The sequence below is a fragment of the Balaenoptera acutorostrata genome, chromosome 4, assembly GCF_949987535.1.
Source record: "Balaenoptera acutorostrata chromosome 4, mBalAcu1.1, whole genome shotgun sequence".
Lineage (NCBI taxonomy): Eukaryota > Metazoa > Chordata > Mammalia > Artiodactyla > Balaenopteridae > Balaenoptera > Balaenoptera acutorostrata.
This window is the reverse complement of record NC_080067.1, coordinates 116912257-116936674: the sequence shown is the minus strand read 5'-3', so window position 1 is coordinate 116936674 and position 24418 is coordinate 116912257. Positions and strand designations below refer to the sequence as shown.

At 33.3% G+C, this 24418-nt stretch overlaps 1 protein-coding gene across 1 annotated transcript in view; it reads right to left on the bottom strand.

Annotated features, from left to right (window-relative positions):
- Window positions 1-24418, bottom strand: part of GBE1 (1,4-alpha-glucan branching enzyme 1) — a 275832-nt gene that overhangs the window by 122119 nt on the left and 129295 nt on the right. Inside the window, exons 4-7 of the mRNA XM_057545311.1 lie at window positions 19915-20040; window positions 18926-19061; window positions 16556-16646; window positions 14785-14994 (exon numbers count right to left, since the gene is read on the bottom strand). Coding sequence (XP_057401294.1) covers window positions 14785-14994; window positions 16556-16646; window positions 18926-19061; window positions 19915-20040 — 563 coding nt within the window. The remainder of the gene's footprint in view (window positions 1-14784; window positions 14995-16555; window positions 16647-18925; window positions 19062-19914; window positions 20041-24418) is intronic.

Genomic DNA, 24418 nt, shown 5'->3' with positions numbered 1-24418 from the left:
AACTTAGAAATAATTTTTCTTACCCTCATATTCAACTAATCACTCAGCAAGTTTTATCAGCTCTCCCTTCAAAATGTATTCCATTTTAATCTAATCAGTTCTTAAAGCTCCTGATGGTACCACTCTTACCCCAAACACTACAATTTCTCACTGGACTGCTGCAGTGCAGATGACCCTTCACGCTGCCCACCAATTCCACACCTACCCACATCCCTCTTCCTCCTAGCTTATTATCATATAGTGGACTTATCTTCAGTATTATCACACCATTCCCCTGATCCACACCCTTTAACAGCTTCTCATCAAACACAGAATAAATTGAATAAAATAGAAGAAAATCCAAACTCTGTACAGAAACCTACAAGGCTTTACATGATCTGACAACTGACAAACTCTCTGGATTTTCCTAAAATTATGCCTCACTTACCATTCTGCATCTTCTTGCCTTCTCTTGAAAACACTAAGCCCGTTCCCCCACAGAGACTTCACAACTGCTTTCTCCTCACTGTTCGTTCACCCCCCAGGATTTTATATTGTACCTTACTTCATTCAAATCTGTTTAAATATTACCTCTTCAGAAATGGTTATCTTGATCACACTGAAAAACAGCTGCAGTCAGCATAACACTGAACACTTTTAGGTGACTTTATTTTTCTTCATGGTACTTGCTACTATCTGGAACTTTATTTTGTATTGTCTGCCCTTCCCATAAACAGGGCTCAGAGAACTGGGGTCTTACCTGGTTTTTTACTGCTTCATTTCCAGGATTCAGGAATATTGGGTACATAATAGGTGCTCAATGAAATTTTGTTTGGTTAATTAATTAATTTAATTAATTAGCTAATTCAGCACCTGTGTGTGCCAGACTTATTTTTAATACATGATTCTAAGCAGCAGATTACTTTATCATTAACATGTGTCCATAAAGCCCCCTGTCCCTATCATTCATTTTAAAAAGCAGAGACACTCAGAAGTTCATTGTATATACATATGCAGTATATATATATACACATATACATAGTACATGTATATATTTCCTAAAGACATTTTACAGACATTTCTAATACATTAAAAAGTACTTCATTTCTATTTTTAAAGCAAAACTTCCTTTGCTTTAAAACTAATTTACCTGCACAGCATAGAAATCTATATTCTTGCCCCATTTTCTATCAATTTTAGTTGTGTTGAGATTATAAACTATAGTTAACAGCAAGAAGCCAAAACATTAAATAATCTATGATTAATCTGTATAAAACTTTGAACTTTAGATGTGTCTGTGCACATACGTATATAAACATGTATATAAATGATAAGAAAACTCAAATCTAGTGCATATTGATATAAACTAGTTAATATCTACACAGTAATATAATTTATAAACACGCACAGCACAAGAATCAGATTTCTACTTTCTGCAGGATGTTAATAAATCCTGCAGAAGGAGTGGATAAAAGGACCAAGCCTCCCTCTGGCTTGTTCCCAGCTTCTCTGAATTGCCTGGGTTTATGCTCAAAGGTTTACATTTCTTAAGACAAATTTTTAGCTGCAGCCAGTTTTTTCTACATGCTGAAATAATCAGTAGAGCAGGGAAATAAGCCAATCATAATGAAGACAAAGAGGAGAGAAAACCAAAGCTGTGCCCTCACCTGATACAGACCCGAATCCTCCCCAGCCTCAGAACCTTGCTCCCCCTTGTATTATAAAAAAAAGTGGGTGGAGGGAGGAGAAGGGAAGAGGAGGGGAGAGGAGGAGAGGAAGAAAGATCACAAAGAAAAAACGGAATGCTTCACTTCTGCCTTGATGGGAGAAATTCTTAGGTCTTCATCAATTCACAGATGACTATCTAATCTAGACACCGAGGATAGCATCTCCTCAGAGTATTTGGTTCTGAGTGAGGTTTTTACTTTTGCATTGCCTATATTTTAATATTTTACACCTTGTCTGCTTGTGGCAAGTGCAGTCTATATATTAAGACTTTTAAAAAGAACATAGAGACAATTTTCCCTTAGCTCTTTGCAGAATTGATAAGCATGAATAAAAAAATAAAATCCATGATTTTTTTTATTGTTGGGTATCTCCTTTTAAATATCACAAAATTTAAATTGCCAAACGTACAGCTGAGATCTATGAGACAGACAGACAGAGAAAGAGACAGAGAGACAGGGAAAGAGAGAGAGACAGAGAGAGGACAAAGAGAAGAACTAGGAGAATAACAAAGGCAGCCAGATGAATCTTTGATGGACTGATGGGGGAAGACTGATAATAGTATTTTGTTTAAGTTAGTGTAAATTCTGAAGCAGGTTGTGCTATTACTTACTGCTTGAGAAGATGGTTAAAAAAAGCTTCATTTCTCTAAAATGTAAACTACAAGTAAATGGTACTATATGTTGATGGGGGTTTGAGAGTGATAAGGAAGAGATGAAAATGAACGATTTCAATAAAATAAAGAATTAAAATGGTGACAAGCACTACTCTGTAAGGAACAGCCCATAGCTTGGATGCCAAAGCAAACCCACCCTAGTTCCATCCACTAACTACCACAAGTTAATATCACTACACCTTTAGTATTTAAGGTATTTAAGGGTTTAGTGAAAATTTTTAGCTTCTTACAAGGACACAAATTTCAAATAGGATATTCTTTACAAAAATGTAAAACCACCATTAACAGTGTTTATAGTATGGAATTTACATATGCACACTCAACAAAATATCCCCTAAAAATGAGATCAAAAGAAAAATACGTTAAGTTATCACTATTTTAAAATACAAAATACAAATATAATTGCAAATCTTATCTACAGATTATGATAAATAAGTGAAGAATGAAGAGAGGAAGCCATGAGCAAGCATTCCAGGGGATTGATTTTAGACTGCTGAAGTTAAGAAGGGACTTTTACAATGTGGACAGGAAAATAAAAAGGAGCTGGCCATACAAAGGCAATACTCCAGGCAGAGGGAAAAGCGTGCACAGAGGCTCCAAAGCAAGAACAGGACCAGAGTGGTTAGAGATTAATGAATGAGAGGAAGAGTAAGTTAGGACGAGACCAGAGGCAGGTCCTTCAAAACCTCGATGTTAGGATTTCTTAAAAAATCTCTTCTAAGTGCATTGAAGTGCCTCAAGGTCAAAGACATTTGAGAAATGAAGTGTTATTGTGCAGCACTTACTTGGAGATTCAAAATACACAATAGCTAATTAAAGATTCCAAGAATTTCAACTCTAAAGAAATGTGTTGAACTTGATTTAATTCAGGGTTTTCCAAATTTATTTGAGCACTGAACACTCTTCATGTGACACACATGGATATCCTCCTGAACCTTCCTCCCTGGTGGATCATTTTCTATAGTAGTTACATGGAACAAACTGCTGTGACAGATCTGGATGCCATTGTTACTTCATAAATTAACTGAAATACCATTTGCTACATCTGGGAATAAAAGGACCTAAAATATTCAATAAGTAAGACTTCGTAGAGATAACGGGTTTCACTTTTTACTCAGTTGAGCAAATATTTGACAGTCTACTCTCTGCTAGGCTCTAAAACACTGGGCTAACCAATAGGGTTACAAGATGTATAAGACGTATATTCTAAATTTGGGAGCCTTAGAAAACATAAATGTATTCATTCATTTCTTTATCCGTTCAACAAATTTGTGTTTAAGTAAGTCAAGCACTGTTCTAGTCTTGAGGGATAAAGGCAGAAACAAGACAACATTGCCTTTGCTTTTCTGAAGCTTATATTTTTGCCTGGTGTAGAGGAGAAAAGTAAACTAAATAATAATGCAATCCAAAAACCAGTATAGTAAAATACATATTAACATGTAAGAGAGCAGACAGTGGAGGTAAATAATCAAATAAGAGCGTTTAACACAGGGCAGAGGTAGGAAAGAGGATCTGGATTTGAGAAATAATTTGATAGTAATATAAAGAGGAACTGTAATGGTTAGATGGATATATGTTCAGAGTTTGTATAATACATAAATTCGAGATCAACAAAGAAGTTGTGGAACAAACCATGGAAGTTATAAGAAATAATAACTAATTCTTATTATGTGCCAGAAACTGTTCTAAGAACTTCACGTATTTTCAATACTTCAAATCTCCCAACAGCTCCATGAGGTAAGCTCCGTTTTAATCATCGTTTTAGAGATGGATGTGAGTACAAGAATATTTTAAATTATGTATGTGGCTTGCACTATATTTCTTTTGGACAGTGTTGTTCTATATGCTTCTCAGCAGGACTATTAGGTTTCTATTTTGCACACTTATTTTGTGCACACCTCACATATAACTTCCCATTTTTCCTTCTGACCCCACCAGCCGGCAGCCTGGCAGCACAGCAGTCTCCTGTACCAGGTGGTCAGCAGGGACAGCAGTACTGAGTGCCTCTCTTGCCACCTCTATGACCTGACAGTGTTCATCCCTTCATTCTGTCACTACACTCCCCAAATTCTCTTCTTTTACAGGAGATCATAGATACCTCACTTCTGGAAAGTGCTGGGAAAAGATAAAGAGATGGGCAATTTCTAATAGCCTTTCAGATATAACCACACAAGCTGGTCGATGAGCCCATGGCAGAAACAAGGAGGAAAAACTGCAAGTCAAGCAAAGTCCATGCCAGATTATTATAAGGCAACGCTTAATAATAACACTTTGTCAGAAGGAAAATATCAGGAGGACATGCTAGTCCAGCCTGAGCTCCAAACAACAAACATAAAGGTGTGATCTCCTTACTCATAATCATTGTCACAACATCAATGGCCATGTGAAATAGAAAGAAGAGACAGGAGATGGTGAGAACTAAGTGGGCCCTTCCTGCCTGAGCTAATCTAGGAACTGTTATAGCAAACAGCTTAGCCATTATACTGAAAAATTTGTCCCCTAACTCCAATATTGGGAAAGACTGAACAATTTGATTTAGAATCTACGTCCTGAGACTAAAATTCTGTTTCCCTCTCACAACAAAGTACCATAAGATATTATCCTAAGAAATAGATCCGATGGCCCTGGATTTAAAAGGCAAAAGAATCAGGGTAGTTAATCCAATAACTTTAATAAAATGCCTTCCTCACCTGAAAATTTTAAAAATAATAACAAGTAGAGGGATGCTTTGCTTATTTTGCATTGGAGGGGAACAAAGTATTCCACATAAATAAAATCTTCACAGTAACCCTCATTAAAAAATAGTTGACAGAAACTTTAACTTAATCTCTAAAATAACATTTAAAAATTTAACATTTTTAACGAAAATACTTTGAAATAACATTTTACTTTTTCCTGGTGCCTAAAAAGACATTTTTGAACATGACTTAAAGCTTTTTTAATGACTCACATTCATTATGATCAATTATTACACTATAGTGCAGTCTAATGATGCCCAGAGGGACAATTACAGAGTGTGGAACTGTTTGCTGCTGCACCTGAGGGGCCTCACATCGCTGTGCTTTCAGTTCTGGTTTCTGGCCTTGATGGGCTTTCTCCCTCTACCATTTCTCTTGGCTGTGATTTCTCTATACTGTTAGATGTTGAGCACGATCGGTCATTTCCACAAACGTTCCTAATTTGGGGCTTCTACCAAGAAAACGGTTGAATGTGCTTTTAAAAAATAGTGTGAGACCACAACAAAGAAAGATCCACAGCGATTATGGCACATATTTGGCTCACGAAAAGTATTGTTATTGCTTGTCTTCAAGCCTCTAAGTATGTTTCAGAGGAACAGGTCGGCTGGTTAATCTACCCACAAGAAGACTGTGACAATGATATGGCAATGTTGGTAGCAATGGCGATTATCATGACTACAAGCTAGGCGCCAGGATAAGTGTGTCACTAAATCTTCACAATCACAGGAGGGAGATACAATTAGAATCTTATTTTACAGATGGGGAAACTAAATTTAGAAAGATTAACTAATCTGGTTGTGGTTACACGCTAAGTGGTGGAACTAGTATTTGAGCCCAGGCTGCTACCTAAAGCCCAGGCCTCTACCCATTCTCTATTATGCCTCCAAAAGTCAGTAACTACATTTATAGAAATTACTTACAACTTAGATGCAAGGCATTACAATAAATAAAGGTTACTGAATTTTAACTCTGTAGATTTCTTCACTAAACGTGAATTTTGATTTATTGAGCCTGATCTTAAAAGGCATTTATTTTGTTGATTCATCTGCTACTTAAAATCAAGGAGATGTTAACATAATTCTGCTGAGAGACAGTGTCATACTACCAGTTTAGGTTTATAAAATTCCCACTGCTAATCCAAAGAAAGTTGAATTACAATGTTGTGTTTAAACTATAAAAGTATCATTGTCCTATTATCATATCTGACTCAGTACCTAATTTACTACCTAATTTTGGAAGTTTCATAGAATCTGATACTCTCTTAACCCAAGGTACATCTCAGGGTCCAGAGATAGCACTAGAGGCCCAGAGATTATATCAATCCCAAATGTGTGTTCCTTTGGTCTGAACAATAATTTCAAAAATTTAAATTAATTGCAGACATTTAAAAATGGGGATGTTTCATATAAAATGTGGACTTCTGACTTCTCTCAAAGAAGTGGAAGATGTGGCTTCACATGGAAGCAACCAGCAGGAGCTTGTGAGTTGGAGCCCCTTCTAACAAGACCTATTTGCTCTGGGTTGCCAAGACCACCACCTGGCCTGCTTCCCTCAGTTACCTGCCTGGTTTGTGAGTTAAGCCCTGCTTTCACCTTTAGTAAAAATCTGAAAGTACAATTCCAAACTCTTCATAATATTCTATATTTAGCTTGTCATGCATTTTCAATGATGTTATTTTATATAGTTTTAATAACTGCCCTGTGGCACATGATGAGCTCTTCATCCATGAAACCAAGATTTAAGTGTTAAACAGCTTGGTAAGATCAGAGAGGTAAAGGTCATGTAATTCTAAAACCACTTATTTTATATTATGTCAGATCTTTTATATCTTAACTATATGTAGTATTTATTATTATCATCATCATTTTGGCTGGAAGTATCTTTGATAGCTTTCTTCATTGAATTCCGTTCTAAAGAACAGGTAACCACACCAAGTCAATACTTTGCAGTGTCATTTTCATGGCAAGCAAATTTGATGGTGAAAAGTTTATTAGACAGAGAGAAAGAGAAACAGAGACTGCTTTACTTAAAATATTTTCTATAAGAAACAATAAATATTAACTTTACTTCCACATTTAATACATAAACAACAAATATATCACTAAAATTAAAAAAATAAACAAGTATCTTTTTCGAATGTAACATGGTGATAAGTGCAATGGAAAAAAATTAGGTAGGGACAGGAGATAGGAAATGGCAGAAGACTGAAGGAGATATTTTATTTCAGGTTGTCAGAGAAGAAAGTTCAATAAGGTAGGTAGGCACCTAATGCCTCCAAATTGAATGATCCTTAATAAAGGTTATCACTATAGTCATCGTGATAATCATCCCTCACAAAGATCAGATGAACCCACTGAACAGCTAGTTGGCCTCATTTGCCATCCTTTACACAGTGCTGAGAATAGAGCTTAAGTCTTAGAAAAGTTGGCTATTATGCTGTTTTGTTTCCTAAAGCACTGGGAGAAAATGTTAACTATAACTGCCCCTGAGTTTTAGTGATGCTTTCAGCAGACAGAGAATTTTGAAAGGCTACACAGGCAAAGGTCTAATCTTGGGGAGATATTTTAAGCTGAAAAAAGACAATGAAATAAATCCTGAGGCTGATGGCTTGTCTTACTAACAGTGAAAGAAAAAGAAGCAGAATGAAGACCAAATAGAGATATCTCACCACCACAAAATTGGGATGGGAAATTCAGAAGTTTGAGAAAAATATGCCTGATCACTAGTCCAAATGAATGGGGGTCGGGGGGTGGGGGAGGAGACCCTCAAAAATAAATAATTTTTATGTTACTTATAAATTATGTGCCCTTCCAAAATTTTAAGAGATACCTATATTTTCTGAAAATAATTGGCTCACTATAACATGGGTTATTTATCTGCAGCATAACACTAAGGAAATCATTCAGCTAGGAAACCATGAAATATCTCTTCATAACTTCAAAACTGCTAGTCCATAACCTAGAAAACAGACATGGCTAAACAAGTTGTTTTGTTACACACAGATAAAAAGAGAAAAATGGATTTTTTCTCACATTTTACCTGCTTGTTTAAAGAGGTCATAAGAAAAGCCCAGATATTATTATTATAGACTCAACAAAATTCACAGACTTAAATAAACAACCACTGAATAGAGACCTTTGGACCATTTTCACAGGCATATACCACTGCCTGAAGTTAAAAACACTGCTTTTGAAGCCATGCTCGACATTTTCAAATTTAAGGTAAATTACCAAGTAAGAAGAGTCCTACTTTAGAGGGAGTTTGCATTTGAGAAGGTGAATGTTACAGGTGAGTAAGACCTAAATACTCAAGATATTTTCACGATATCCCTGTGCACTTAAAGTTTAGACTTGTGGGAATAAACAAGGCAGAGAATACAAAGTTTTACGAGGAACAAAGTTTACACAAAGACTGTAAATCCTTACTCCAGTGCTGTGCTTTGCATCAATGGAAACCTTTCTGCCAGGCTGAATAATCTCATAAACCCTGTAAGAGAAGTAATATTTCTACCATTCAAACTCAAATCCAGACAGATTAGATTGATATAGCAACTTTCTTAATCACCTTTACAAAAGAAAATTAGCCTGTCTGAATTTTGAATCTAACTCTACCTTCTTTGAAATAGTAGATTTAACCATTTGCCTCAATCAAGCTGAAATAAGGTTCTGGTTTAGACAAGGAAAAATTACTAAAAGGAAGAGAGAAAATTCTGTAAAAGAAGAAAACAGAAAGACTTTTTATGGGACGTCCAGCATTATTAACAATCTTACTGTGAAATTTTAATATTCTTAATGAATAGGCTATGTAAGTTATTCTTTGTTTATTTTTAATTGTCCGACTCCCTTTGGAATAGTTAACTGTTTGCTAAATCTATGTCCGAAATTGTCTTTTAATCTTCCATCATTTGCTTTTTATTAAGCAAATAGGAAAGGTATTTGTCTAAAATGATACTGTATTACTTCAACTTAAAAAAAATATTCAATGTTCTGAAATCTATCCAAAGAAATTAAAACATATACTTTCTTTTAGGGTTTTGTGCTAGTTTAAATATACAGAAAATATCGTCTCCCTAAAGATATGACATAGGGTAAATGCTCAATAAGTTTATTCAATAAATTATTCAATAAATTTATGAATGAATTGATGAGAAAAACAAGTTTCTTCTTCTTTAAAAAAAAAATCTTTGATGTTAACCTTAATTTACCTAAGCAATTATTTGTAAACTTTTTTGACTGTGTGCCTTATCAGCACACTCCTCCATATGTGTATTTATTTATTAATTGTATATATACCACTTTAGTAATATATTAATAGATCCACAAAAAGAAACTAAAAATAAAGATAAAATAATCAAGGTCTGGTTAAACTTAAAATTGCTTTGATAGGTGATTTTAATGCTCGTCCTGGCTATAACAGCTCACTAAAATACATAGATATACATGAAAGAAGAGAATCAATGGCTATCTTTATTAAGTTATAAAACTTTTTTTTTTCCAACTCCTTCCACTATCTACCATCTTTCATGAAGTATGGATTGCATATTTCATTTTCCCTGAAGTTAGTTAGGTGATTTGCCAGTTAACCACAAGGTGATTCATTTATATTTATAAGTATAACCAATGGGCTTAAGACAAACTATAATTGGAACAATTTTAGAAACTTGGCAAAAAATGCTCCAAGATTCATGTGTATGCAAATAAAAGAATTTTTATGACTGAAATCATTTGTGGCAATAAAATCACGAAGATGGAAACTTTTTCTTGATATTTTCCCCAAACGGTTTCCCCATAGCTAAATTTTCTTTGAAAGCAGTTACTTCAAGTTAACTGTTAAAATGTCACCTATACCCTGAAGGGAGTGATTTTTTTGTATTTGTTTTTTCCCAAATTTCTGATAAGCATATGTACAGAAACTTCAAGCATATATATCTAGCAATGTGTCCTAGATGAATCTAAAGCTTTTCCAGATAATACCTGTTTTCAACAGATGTTGAACACATTTACCCTTTTTATGCTATTTTTCTGTGTTATTGTGGCCATTTTTACTGTAGCAAAAAAGAGTGATTATTTCACCCGATGGCCTGTTGCTTTCTGTTTTTTGCTTTTGAGAAATCACAAAGCAGCATATGACTTTAAAGCTCTCTTAAAAAATAATATTTTGGAGGTTTCTATTCATGTCCTGGATGCTTAGTTTTTAAATACCCTGCTAATCATAATGGTGTCATATATTCATTAATTAATATACCAATGAACAATAATTCTTAAATTAAGGACCATCATTAATAATTGATTGTCATGATGTAATATCATATAAATATATGCCAAAATTTTGTTTAGAATTTTAGTACCTATGTTTATGAGGGCTTATCCAAGGAATGTAAGATTGGCTTGACATTCAAAATCAATAAATGCAATTCACTCTATTGACAAACTAAAAAAGAAACATCACATAAGATATCACAGAATATTTAAGATTCAAATATCCACTCAGAAGGGAAGGCCCCATGAACTTCCTTCCACATTCTAACTCGTGGAAAAGACCTAGCAAGATTAAGAAGATCCACATATTATAGTATATGTGCTAAAGGATATTTTATTCCATGTGGTTATGACCTTAAAAAATCAAACTGGATTCACTTTTTTGTTTCTGAAAGGAACTCTAATAACTCAAGATAAGAGTATCTTCCTGCCTAATAGTTGTCACACTACAAACTCATGCTGACAGAATATGATTACACTACTTTTGTACCCAAATGTAAGGTTTGGGGGGGAAAAAATGAGCATGAGCTCTACTATGCTATCTCCTTTGAGATTCATATCTTATCTTTGAAGAAAATGCTCAACAAAGAAACTGTTCTCATTCGAAGCTTTAGTAAAGGTTACGGTATAATAATTGTTAAGCTCCACAAATTGTGCAGTTGTCTTGTTATTTTATCAAGTGCATTTACATAGTGCCAGACACATATACAAAATACAATTTAAAACTGAGACCATTAAATTATATCCATTATTTCTCACTCTAGAAACTTTTGAAACTTATGGGTGACAGATTTGTCAAGAAGTTCTCTTTACCAACTAAAGAAAGAACAACCCAATCTCTGTTATGAACTGTCACTAGTAATTTAGCAGAGCTAGAAGGCAGTTCAGCCGAGTAGACAGAAAATTAAAACATGGGCAGCTCCTGATTGGAAATTTATTCATAACAGGTAATGAAATAGCACAGTCAGGATCTCTGGTATTACTCAGAGTGAGAGATTTAATTCTGATAACTCTGATGATGACACTTGAATCAGAGATTATAAATGGTGACAGGTTGTGACATACAGATAGAATGAAACGAGCATCAGCAACATATCTCTGCAGAAGCTGATTCTATATAAGATCAACATTTTCTTAATTTCAAAAATTATTACACGTTTTCAAAAAAGAGGTTTATTAGGGCCTTAGGCAAACCCTGTACCATTTTTATATCTACTTTTCAATGGAGTATAATATTAATCAACATATCAAAGGTAAGGGGTGAAAAATAACTTATAAATTAAAACATGAAGTATAAATTGTTGTTTCTGATTTCACCTGGATAAGGAACAAGCCCAAAATTATAGACGAATAGCTATCCTATGTATAGAGTAATAGTAAAGGTTTGGGTTTTCCTGTGTTTATATGCATGAAAAGAATACTCATTAAGTACAGCCACATAAAAATAACGTTATTTGTATTTGTAAAGAATAATCATTTTTATTTTGGATTTTCTATGCCTTTTTATATTTTCTAATTAACAAAAATGGCATTATTAGTTTTATAATGATTAGTATGTTTTTTGAAAATTGCCTATTTCAGACAAACTCTCTACCACAGAAATACAGCTGAGAAAAATAACAATATTTCCACATAGACAGGTATTTCAATACATCTCTTTTGAATTTGTGAACTGGCATACTTACTGTGTATGGTTAAAACCTGTTAGATGTGGGGATTTTAAAGCTTAGCCCTAAAATTCTTTAATACTCCTGTCACTGAAATAAAAGGGTCTATGCCCCTTGAATCTGTAACTGTTTGGACAATAGCTTATAGCAGAAATGACGCCATGTCAGTTTCCAGACCCAGACCGTAACATGGAAGAGAAGAGATGTCACACTGACCTATGCCCCAACTGCAGATCTGGAAGTAAAATAAACAACTGCTGTTGTCCGAAGTCACTAAATTTTGAGCTGGTTTGTTAAGCAGCAGTAAATAACCAAAAGAGCATCGGACTTTCATCATGAATGCCGATTATAAAAATGGTTTTCGCATTACACCAAAACAATGTTATATTACATATGCTATAACTAGTCAGAATAGAAGGAAGAAAATGTAAAAAAAAAAGAAAAATGAAATACACTTTCAATCAGGCTAACATAAATTTTATCAATAAAGTTTTTAATAAATTACAACACAGTATTGAGAAAATAATTCAAAGAATCTTAGAATCTTTAGTATGTTATAAATTGAAAAACCTAAATATTATAGAATTATTTGCTTAAATTTGGTGATTTAACTTTTTAAATTTGTTTTTGTAGGATTTATCTATATTGTTTAATGATATTGTAACTAAAAGCATAAACCTATATAGAAAATACTAATTCTATAAAAATTAGAGAATTTAAATACTGTCAAATAGAACCACATATTGAATAATAGAAATACATTTTAAATGGAACTACATTTACAGAGGTCTAAGCCTACATGACATAATGCAGCCCCGAAAAGTATTAAAAAAAAATAACAAACTAAAATCATGCTACATGTTATTTACCAAAAGTAAGCACTTGAGAAAGATTAATAGTTAATTCAATAAAAAAGAAACTAAGTATTGGGTTGGCCAAAAAGTTTGTTCAGGTTTTTCGGTAACATCTTATGGAAAAACCCAAACAAACTTTTTGGCCAACGCAATATTAAATAAAAATGTTAAATATGCCTTAATTTCGGTAATATAAACAACAGAATTGTTTTAAGACTATTATGTATAATTCCTTTTCCTTAGAAAACTGGATAACTTTAAATGGACTTTGAGAGCTCAGGATACAGAAAAATACCCTATAATAAATATTTTAATAAAATAAAGAATCATTTTATAACATAAAAATCCACCTACTTAATGTATTTCTTTTCAAGACACAGTTCCACAGCAGAATAGTTTCAAAACATAAAAATTTAACAATTTAGTGTATTTCTTTCATAAGGCACAGTTCTACAGGATAGAGTCAATATTATTCATCCAAATATGAACCAGAAAGTTCAATTAATTGTATTTCTCGTCCACAAGCTACTTTGATAAGATTTACTCAATAATGAAATTGTTAAGAATCATATCATAGAATTAGCACAGGTTCAGTCCTTTTTACTCGTTATAAATCTACAGTATAAAAAGCAATATTCAAAAGGTGACACAAATACAAAATACCTTTACAGAGGGAATTGTATTAATCCCAAAACTCTGCCTCCTCTTATAATGAAAACCTGAGAACCAGAATGATTAATCGATTTGTACCAGAGTGAAACTAGGCCTGGAACCCTGCCACCTGCTTCTAACTCTTGTGTCTTTTCTCATATATTATGCTGCTTCATCTGGCACGAGTGATTCCTATACAGCTATGAAATATAAAATAATGCATGATAATAAGAAAAGAGTGAAGCAAAACAACTTCCTCCATATAAAAAGTCATCTAATTTATGCTGAAACATTAGAATTCTTCATTTTATCAAAGTCCTTGCTGAAGCATTTTTCTACACTGTTTGTTTTCCAGATATGTGCATATTTATTTATGGTACAACATCCAACAGAAAATTCATTAAACTCTTTCAGAAATATTATAAAAATTAGTTATATATTACTTGACACTTTGCTCCTTTTAATACACCTGAAATCATATTTTTATTATATTTTCACTTATGATAAAAAATGGATACAAGTTGATAGTATTTTTTATTTTACAAAATTTTTGCCATATTTTGGAATTTAGATTTAATCACCTAAAACACCGTTCTAATTAGATGGCAAGTCAGAGATGTATTTAATCTTAAGGAATTGTTTTAGCACTAAGCCTTAGTTTATTATCTGTGAGATGGTCATAACAATAGTACTTACCACATGTAAGTAGAATTGTTGTGCAGAATAAATAAAATATGTAGCTAATATATCTAAGTCCTTGGCACCATACCTGACATATTACATACTAATAAATGTTAGTTGTTATTATAGTTTAGCTGCAATCAAAAACATGGTAATATTAAGATAGCAAAACATATAGTATGATTTTTAAAAATGGCCTACTTAAAACAATGTGTATTCTTCTATTAAAAGGCGATTTGCTATGTTTAATTCAAACTGATAAAGTACTTTCTAGATATTAAAAAATTATTCACATTAACCATTTAAGGGGCAATATAACCAATATATGTTAAATAGCATATGATTTGTAAAACCGAAATTTAGTGCAACTTACCACTAATACACGTGCTAATCAAAACAAGGTAAATTCTATTAGTATGTTAAACATTTCTCATAAAATTTTTTTAAAAATTAAGAAATTAAATACCAGTGAGAGAGTATACATACAATGAATTTAGTAAAATTCCTTGAATTATTTTTAAACAAATAAGACATTTCCATATTCTATGTACGTACCTGGAGTAGGCAAACAATCGACTATCCCAAAGATTATGATTCCCTTTAGGTCCGTAATGAAAGTAACAGGACTCTGTCCCATCAAACATATTCAATCCATCTTCTGAATTTTTGGAGGCATGGCTATGTACCATATCTAAGAAGACTGTAATACCCATTGAGTGAGCTGTGTCAACCAGTTCTTTCAGCTCTTCAGGAGTTCCATAACGGCTTAAGGTAAAGGAGACAGCAAAAACATGATCACATCATATTTAAAACCAAACAGCCAATCATTTACTGAGACTCAATTGTTTTACCAGCACAGTACTAGATACTTCAAATGTACAAATGTAGTAAGATATAACACTTAGATACAAGTCAAAGTTGCTTAATATTTGTTATTAGGCATTTTTAAAAGCATTCAATAAAAAAATAAATCTGGCTGTTAATTGTAGATTTATAGCACAATGAAAATTCACATTTTGAGTAGGTAGATAGTAAAATTCCGCTTCTCTATACTCAGAGCTTCTGATTTCCATCGCCAAGCCTAGCTAGTTTGAGGGGTATGGTCATTCCTGTCCACATACCTGGCCATCCCTTTAAGCATGCATGGTTGGGATTGTGAGGGCTCTTAGAACACTTCTTTGAATATCCTTGGTGCCTTAATTGAGGCCATTTCTCCTGTACTTACTTATTCCCAGACTGGAATGCCTCAAGTACCAGCGGGTCCTGTCACCACCCAAGCAGGAAAGATGGGCAGCTCACATGCACGTGGGTTTGTGTTAAAGAGAAACTGATGATTGACTTAACAATGCAGAGGGCAACAGTATCCTAGACAGGAGCAGTTTCAGCAAAGTGGTGGAGCACGTACTTGGAATGCGTTCAACAAAGAAGAGGAGTGGAGGAATTAGAGACAACAAGGACAGATAACTCGTTCAAGGAGAAGTCCTATGAAGAGAAACAGGTGAAGGGACCAGTATCTTTTCTGTATGTCTGGAATGCTATCTACCTACTCTCACTTCACTCCTCCCTCCAGGTAACTCCTTTTTTTTTTTTTTAGATTTGAAAACTGTTTATCTCTTAATCATGTTTTAGATCTCAGTTGTAACATCAGTTCAGATCTAATCTAAACTGATTAGACCCCTGATTCTATGCTATCGGAGAAATCTGCCATCTTCTTCTTAGCTTTTATTACACGTGGAAATAATAATATGTATGATTATTGGATTTATGTCTGTATGCCACCACACTGTAAGCTCCATGTGGCAGAGACAATGTTGAACTTGTTCAACTTGTGGTTATTCGGGTCAGTACCTCTCTGCATAGGACCCCTTGATGTCTTTCTGCCCAGAGAGCAATATTCCTTGGATTTCACCCTGGGAAGAAGGACAGTCCTTCCGTGGGTAGTATATATCCCACCAAGGGCCTCCTCAGTTACCTTCCTATATAAGTCAATCTCTTTCCAGAAAAGGATATGAGCTCTAGCAATAATGGCTTCCATAAGTCAGGATTTTCTGACTGAAGCTTAGGCCTCCGAACATATGACAATTTCAGCAGGCTAACTGGATATTCTGTACCAGAAATCATTTTGTGAAAAGCAATGTTCAATCAGGCCAGTCTCTAAGGCTTGATGAGAAAAGAGTCTATGATCTTAATAAAAGAAGATGCTCAGCTTCTATTAGCTCTGTTAACCCTAAAATAGGTTATAAGACATCACACAAAATATAGAAATTCATTTCATTTTTTAAATGTTTTGTTCAAACAAGAATGGATATAATTTCTTTCATTTTACCTTGAAGCTGCAAAGAAGCTTGTGATTTGGTAACCAAAACTGGCATAGTAAGCATGTTCCATGATTGCCATCAACTGAATGCAATTGTATCCTGTATAAGCAAAGGTCAAATAGAGACTAAAAGCCACATTTTAAAAAAGTAATGAAAACAATATATAAACACAGCACCCTGTTCAAAAGGCATTAAAATTTACATATAACCTAGAAGATTTGGTCATTTTGAAAAGTTCTACTACTTTAACATCTTTGCTTGTCTGACCTTCTAACACAAAATCAGACAGTTAGTTCTTGAGGGTTATAGTCTAGCTATTTGAAATGTCTTCATTTTAACAAGTAATAAATGATATGCAAATATACTCTTAATTTGGCTTTAGAATATTAAAGATGGCAATCTGCATATGCTAAACTTCAGTTGCACTTGTAATATTCATATCGAAGATTGTGAAAGCCAAATAAAAGTAACTGATTGCAGGCCATGTACTTTTTATTTCACCTTTTTCTTTATATTTCTCTTTTTTCTAGCATAAGATATACCATACCACGGAATCCATTTTTCTACAAGGTAGCTTTTATAAAGCCAGCATTAATGCTTCCATTTTCCACTGTTTCTAGGACCTATAAAATTACTCCACAGTCATCCATGGGCACACATGTGCGTGCGCGCACACACACACACACACACACGTACACCCACATACATCCTTCCTTTCTCTATCTGAAAATGTTTTGCTTTAACACTAAATGAATTGACTCAAATGAACTGACTCAAAAAAGATAGGTATGTATTTTTAAAAATCCTTAACACAAATATATTTATTAATGTGTTTTTAATGTAAGCAAATAATCAGAGTAGAAGAAACTTTGGTCTTTTAAAAAACTAAAAAAATCATTTTCTTCAAAGTAAAATATGGTAAAATTTTCAAATATGATTTAATTGCCTTCTGCAACATGCAGAGAAAATATTCCTATTCTGTTCTCAAAGTCTAAATTCATGTCAATATAACTTCTTGTGCACATATTTTAGTACATAATTAATATTGGAACAATTATGAATTCACGTTCAGAACTGAGGATTCGTAAGTTTAAAGGATAACATAAACTCCATGATTCAGAATCTGTTGAAAAATTATTACTGTTGGCTTTATTGTTAAAAAAAGAAACAAATTAACTCTATCAGGCCTGGTAGAAACACGTATATAAACTACTGCTCAATAATATAAATCAAGTATAATACTTAGTCACAAAATACAGAGTTTGTAGTTTATTCCTCTATTATGTAATCAATATTATTCTTCTGACCAAGTAACAATTTATAGCTTTTATTATTCGTTTTACATCATTAACCATTCCTAAACTCACTTATGGTCAGAGAACTGGGCTAGGTAATTCAAACACAAAGATAAATAAGAAAATCCTTGTTCTGCTGAAACTTCTGCAAGATCCAGGTCATAAACAATTTACTACAGTATGAAATGAGAGACCATCTCAAGTATAACAACCTTAATATAATATTTATTAAATATAATTTATATTAAATTCTCCAAACATTTAATTAATTTTGGTTTCTGGAACCTGACCTCACCATCTCAGGTAATCAAGATCCCTATATAACTAAAAATTTCAACCATGAGAAACTTTTCCTCTAGCCAAAATGTGGACTGCCTACCAGAAGCAGGCTAATTAAATGTAGTTTATCTTCCTGCCTAGCCACTGGAGCAGGTGCTAATATGCTGAGAAATGATAAAAAGCATTACCTATAAAAGGAAAATAACAGATCTAAAGCATTCTGAATCAATAATTCAGCAGTACACTATTCACTCTCCTGCTTGTTCCCATGAAGACAGGGTTTGTGTGATTAGAGTCCAATATACAAACACCTAGACCAATGTGACTCACACAGAAAGATGCACCACAAATATCTGTCTAATAAGTCATCCAGACAGGAGCTATATATACAATGACTCTGAAACAAAATGAGTTCTAGTCACCTTACAAATGTAAGAGTTTTTTCCCTAACAGACTAAAATGAACAGGCTATAATCAATGACCACTTAAATTGATAAAAATTCTCTCCTGCAGAAAAGTAATTATGCTTACGTATTTATCTATAATTTTGGAAGCCATCAATTCACATTAAAATTAAAATTGAAATTGGAATAATATCTTGAATTCTTATGTTCTATCTTATTCCATTTCTCTTTTCTATGCTATCACTATTACAGGGCAATTTGAGAAGCCTAAAATAACATGCATTTCTATTACATATTTAATCTCTTAACACAAAAAAGGAGACACTTGTAATTAGCTTCTCTAATAAGAGAACAGACTCATTAAAATTTTATCTGAATAAAAATCACAGTTATTACTTACCAAGGTCTTTGATTCTTGGTAGTATATTGCATGTAAAATGTTTATAAGAAGCTATTTTTCCTTCATAGGAAGAAATTCCCACATGAGATTCATAAATTCGTAGACCTCTTGGCTTCTTTGGTTTGGAATGCTTAAACTACAGAATATTAAAATTACATATAGAATTAAACCAAAAATGCAGGTATGACACTAACAGATTAAGCATGTTAAATGAAATGATGAATTAACTCAGTCAAACACTTTGAAACTACTTTCACATATAAAAGGCACTGGCTACCTCCATTAAACTTTCTTTTGAAAAAAAAATCCTTTTTAGGATCATGGTAATAAACCTATTTGAAAAGAGTAGTCATGCGATGGCTTATGCCTTATCACTGAGTGAAGATGTATTTTGAGCCTAAGCCTTAGAGAAAACATAAGAACTGTGAAATGCATACATAATTATTAAATGCAAAGCATTTATCAACAAGCTTCGATAACTTAAAGGACAGAAAAGTGAGCTCCAAGATACCTATAACTCTTATCAATAAGACAGCCTTAAAAATTACCCTAATTAATACATTCAGGAGACGTCTTGACTATTCGTTGTTCCTAAGGACACTGATCCTGCTTCAAGCCCATGACAGTGAGAAATATTACACCACTGGAGAGTCTTTGATTAATCAGAAATTGTAGTTAAAATTTTTAAAAATCAGTATCCCTTATAGTTCAGTACATAGAGATTTAGTGTTCTTCCCCCGCCCACAACTTCAGAAACACACGATAAAACAAAAACTCACTTTTATATTTTATTGGCTACAGATGATGGACTCTGATATATACATATATATATATATATATATATATAGCAAACGAGTACACTATGATGTAAAATATTAAACCGGTGGTGAAGAGAGAAGTTGAACATTACAATAAAAGTTATAAAAGTAAAAATTAATTTTCCTAGAAATATTGGAACATGCATTTATTTAAAGAGTTGTTGTTCTCACTTTATATGGGTGTTCTGGATCCCAGTGTATCCAATCATAATTCACATTATCACCGTCACGGGTCACATACTTCGCCCACGGTGAAATACGATACAAGATCTCTCCACTTTTACTCCTAATAACAACCTAAAAAGAGAACAAGTTATTATTGCCTTAAAATACTTTCAAAATTCTAAGATAACGCATGATACTCTATGAGCACTGTGACAAGTAAGAAAAGGAGGAATGATCTTAAGAACCGAAACTGCCTTCCAGATGTGTGACCTTAAGGATGTTTAAATTCTATGGACCTTGCTCTCCTCATCTGCCATGGTATATGATCCCTAAAGTCATTTCCAGCTTGAATATTTTATGATTCTCTGGCAATTTTCATCATTGTCAACCAACCATTATAGTAGTTAATTAAAGTAAGCATACAGTAGATAGGAAAAAGGCATGAATATTATTGGAAGCTACTGTCAATAAATCAATCAACAGAAGGAGCTGATCCTACTACATTTAAAAAAAAGTGATGAGTTATATCACCATCTCTTCCTTTTCCTTTTCATAGCAATTAATGATAACATGGGTTTTGACTAATAATTGTATTATACACACAAACACACACACTACCCTAAAAACATTTTCCTCTTCTCAATTTCTTCTACACCTTATTCCAAGTATGCTTTACCATATGAAACCAAACATTTTCCTTTTTAACCATTTATTCCTATACTTGCCAATAGTATCACTATTGCTATCAGTATAAAAAATAACAATAAAAATGCAAAGGCAACTTTTACAGAATCCACCAGTTTAGACTTAGTACTGAATAGAGGGCTTTGAATTTATCAGCATGGTTAAATAGTGAACAGAGCTTCCAAGTGACTAAAATATAGCTTTTTTAAGTTTTTTTTTTTAATTAATTAAACCTTCTAAGAGTAGGTAGAGTGTGACAAAAAATGTTCAGATCAGTAGCTGATCTGAATGCTGAATGATCAATATGCTCTCAGCATTGAGAAAGAACATATTCTTTGGTCTCCTTTAATAGAGAAAAGCTCAAGTATGCATAATTCTTGGTCATTAAATATTTGTAGAATGTTTTATAGTTTAGAAAGGGCTTTCATAGTCATATCTCACTTGATTCCAGAGAATCTTTATAACCCAAATATTAAGTGAGTAGCCAGAAGTCCCAAAGTCACCAACTGGCAGAACCAAAAGCTAAGCAGAGCTTCTGATACTCACTTCCTTTTTCTTAACAGGCTTTAATGGCACTTCCTTCAGATACAGAAAAAGAATAAATCATGATTTAAGGTGGAGGGGGCAGGTGAGTGGTGAAAAGGAACATTTAACTTACGTGAGCTCAATTCTATCTCCTCAGTTATGCCTCCCACTTATTAAAGCCTATCACAGCTAAGTGTTTCTATTATTCAAATAGTTACACAAAACATGAATGAATAGGATCAACCCAGTCCCGGAGTATTTTATCCCCCAAAATATGTCCCTTAAGTCACATAAATTTCTAGTATAATACACACAGTGATATATTTGAGAAAAGGCTTTTTACTCACTCATCAACCCAGGACAGGTTATGGGGAAATAAAATATCAGAAATCAGTTTTCAATGGATAGCCTAATCCATCCATCTATCTTTTCTCTTTTTTGAAAATGGCTCTACAACCTCTCCAAAGGATGATCCTGAACCAATAAGTATTTTTCAAGGTGTCTGCTGGCAGAGAGAATATTTGAAACTTTAAGCAAAGAACATGAAGAATTTCCTTATGCTGAATATAATTTCCACATTCTTTGGAACATTAACTTATTTATCTTGCTGTACACATGAATGTCTTCAGAGGGTACTGAGTGATGGAAGTTGGAAGGAACAGTCCTCCTATGGGTCTTTCTCACTCCCACATGTTTTGCTGGGTACACCAAGAATATAAGGTCCTATTGATGACAGAGGCCATTTCTCAGAGTTGTGTTTGTAGCAAGCAACCCTGAGGAATGAGATAATGTCTCCCTTGAAGACAATGGACAGGTTTCCTTACTGCTTGCTATAAAAGAAATGATTCCCTAAGGCAAATACTCCTCACCTATGAGGCAAACTAGCTGTGTGCATAGCATCCATCTAGACCCTATAGTGTCACCCCTATAAGACTTAGAAAACAAGGGGAACTAATGCAAGTATGATGCACATCCTGTGCCATGAGTAATAAAGCCATTTATCTCTGACTCAGGAGTCCTGTGTTTTCTGCCAGAATCCACGAAACAGTAACAGGTTAACTTATGAGCTTGAAGGTACGGCGAAATCAAATCCTATACCTGACAATGGATGACTTACTCATTTTGAATGACTTCAATATTTTTGTTACCAAAAGTTCTATTTCTTCATTTCTATTAGTGTTTTATATTAGACATTTTTGTTCATCATTTTTATTAATTTTGCTTCTTGGGGTGGAAACTTTTAATTATCTAATTCCTTCCTTTTTTCTTAGCAATAAAATCAGAGCCTGGATCCTTGAATGATATGTAAAACAAAGCTTCCCACCACATCTAGAACACTTCACTGTAATCATTACATAAACGGTAAATTCACTTCTCTATTCTTTAGGCTCCTGAATTTTGGATGTATTTTTGCTATAGCAGTTTAGATTTTACTAATAAACACACTTGCCAACAGTACCCACCTCACCTTGCCTTTGATTTACTGTTCCTAAGTTGCTGTGATAACAACTAAGAGTATTATGGTAAATCTAAATAACCCAAACTTGAGAGACCTTCCAATGAGTAAAAAATATAACCTTCTGGACTAAATTTTGCTCCTGAAATGTTTTAGGGGGGAGAAAGGGGAGAGATGAGTGTACTTACTGAATTTGTGCTCTCTTGAGTTCAGATTCAGACAAAAGATTTTTTAGATAAAATTTTATATCATTTAATTTACAACCTCAAAATAGAACATGCTATATAGCAAATTGAAAAGAAAGCGCTAGCTTGATTGATCTTTCAATGATAGTAAGTCTAATAGCTGATGGGTAGAAGAGTTCACTTGGTACTAGCAAACTGAAAGTCTCATACACTACTAGTATGAGTATAAAATAGTATGAACATTCTAAATAGCAATTCGGCAATATGATCAAAAATTCAAAAAAAAGTTACTCTCAATGACTCAGCAATTCTAATTATAGATGTTTGCCCTGTAGAAATAATCAGAGAAGTGCCCAAAGAACTATATTCTTATCTATTAATCTTAGTGTTACTTTTATTAGCAAAAATTGAATGACTGAATAGTGTATGCTTGTTAAAAATTATACCACTGAATTATATTGCAGGTTGCAAGAAAATTCTTTCAAGTTATAAAAAAGAATGTATTGCATCTTCCTAATGTAAATATATACAAATGGTTGCCTATGGATAGAGAAATTATTAATAGCTTTTATTTTCCAGTTGTATCTTTCTATATTGTTATCAATTCGTTTCACTTGTAGAGCTTCTATAAATCAGAAAAAAATAAGTATTCTGATAAGGATTGCAAATAGATGAATTATATAATTGTGTACATTTGTGGACCTGTGCTACCAAGTTCCACATATATGTGTGTATATACATACACTTTAAATATATTGACACAGTGTTAAAAATAAAACTTTAAAAAGTGTATTAGGGAATTCCCTGGTGGTCCAGTGGTTAGGACTCCATGCTTTCACTGCTGAAGGCTCAGGTTCAATCCCTGGTCAGGGAACTCAGATCCCGTAAGTCATGTGGCCAAAAATAATAAAAAGTATATTAATATCACCACATATCACTCCAATAAAAAATATATATAAAATCACTTTAAAGAAATATACTAATGAAAATAATATCATGATGAACTTTTGTAGGGCAAATTGATAATTTGTATAATTATAACATTTTATAACATGGTAAAAATGTCATTAGCCTCCTTTTCTAATGAGCCAAATTATCTCTTTGACTTATGGGAGGTTAACATCAAAAGACATTATTAAATTAAATAAAGAAGTGAATAAAATAAACCTCTACCTGTGCAAAAGTCAAACTGACTTAGTGAACTGTATGAAGTCAAATTTTATTTAGAAAATGACATTTAAAACTCAAATATACAATATAAGAAACAGTTTGGTAAAATAGTGAAGACCTAAAAAAGTGTGTTTGTGTGTGTATATTCATTCAATCTAGGAATATCTTTTGAAATGGTTCTTGTCAAAGACTATTGTTCCTTTGGACCGAAAAATCACTGAGATAAGATGCTCCTCAGGTGGCCAACAATTTTATATGAAAAGAGTGGATGTGTTCAGCTGGTTAGAAGTGGTAGGATGCTCTGGAAAATGGTATTGCATGTAACTCTGGGTTTCAAGACTGAATGTGTAGAAGACGAAGAGAAAAGGCACAGATATTGAAAAATAGAATTTGATTTGCCCAGATTATACTACCAAAATCACAACAACATGCTATGAAGGAAAAAAAAAATTAATAAAGATAACTATTTAGTAGGCTACAGGTCACAATA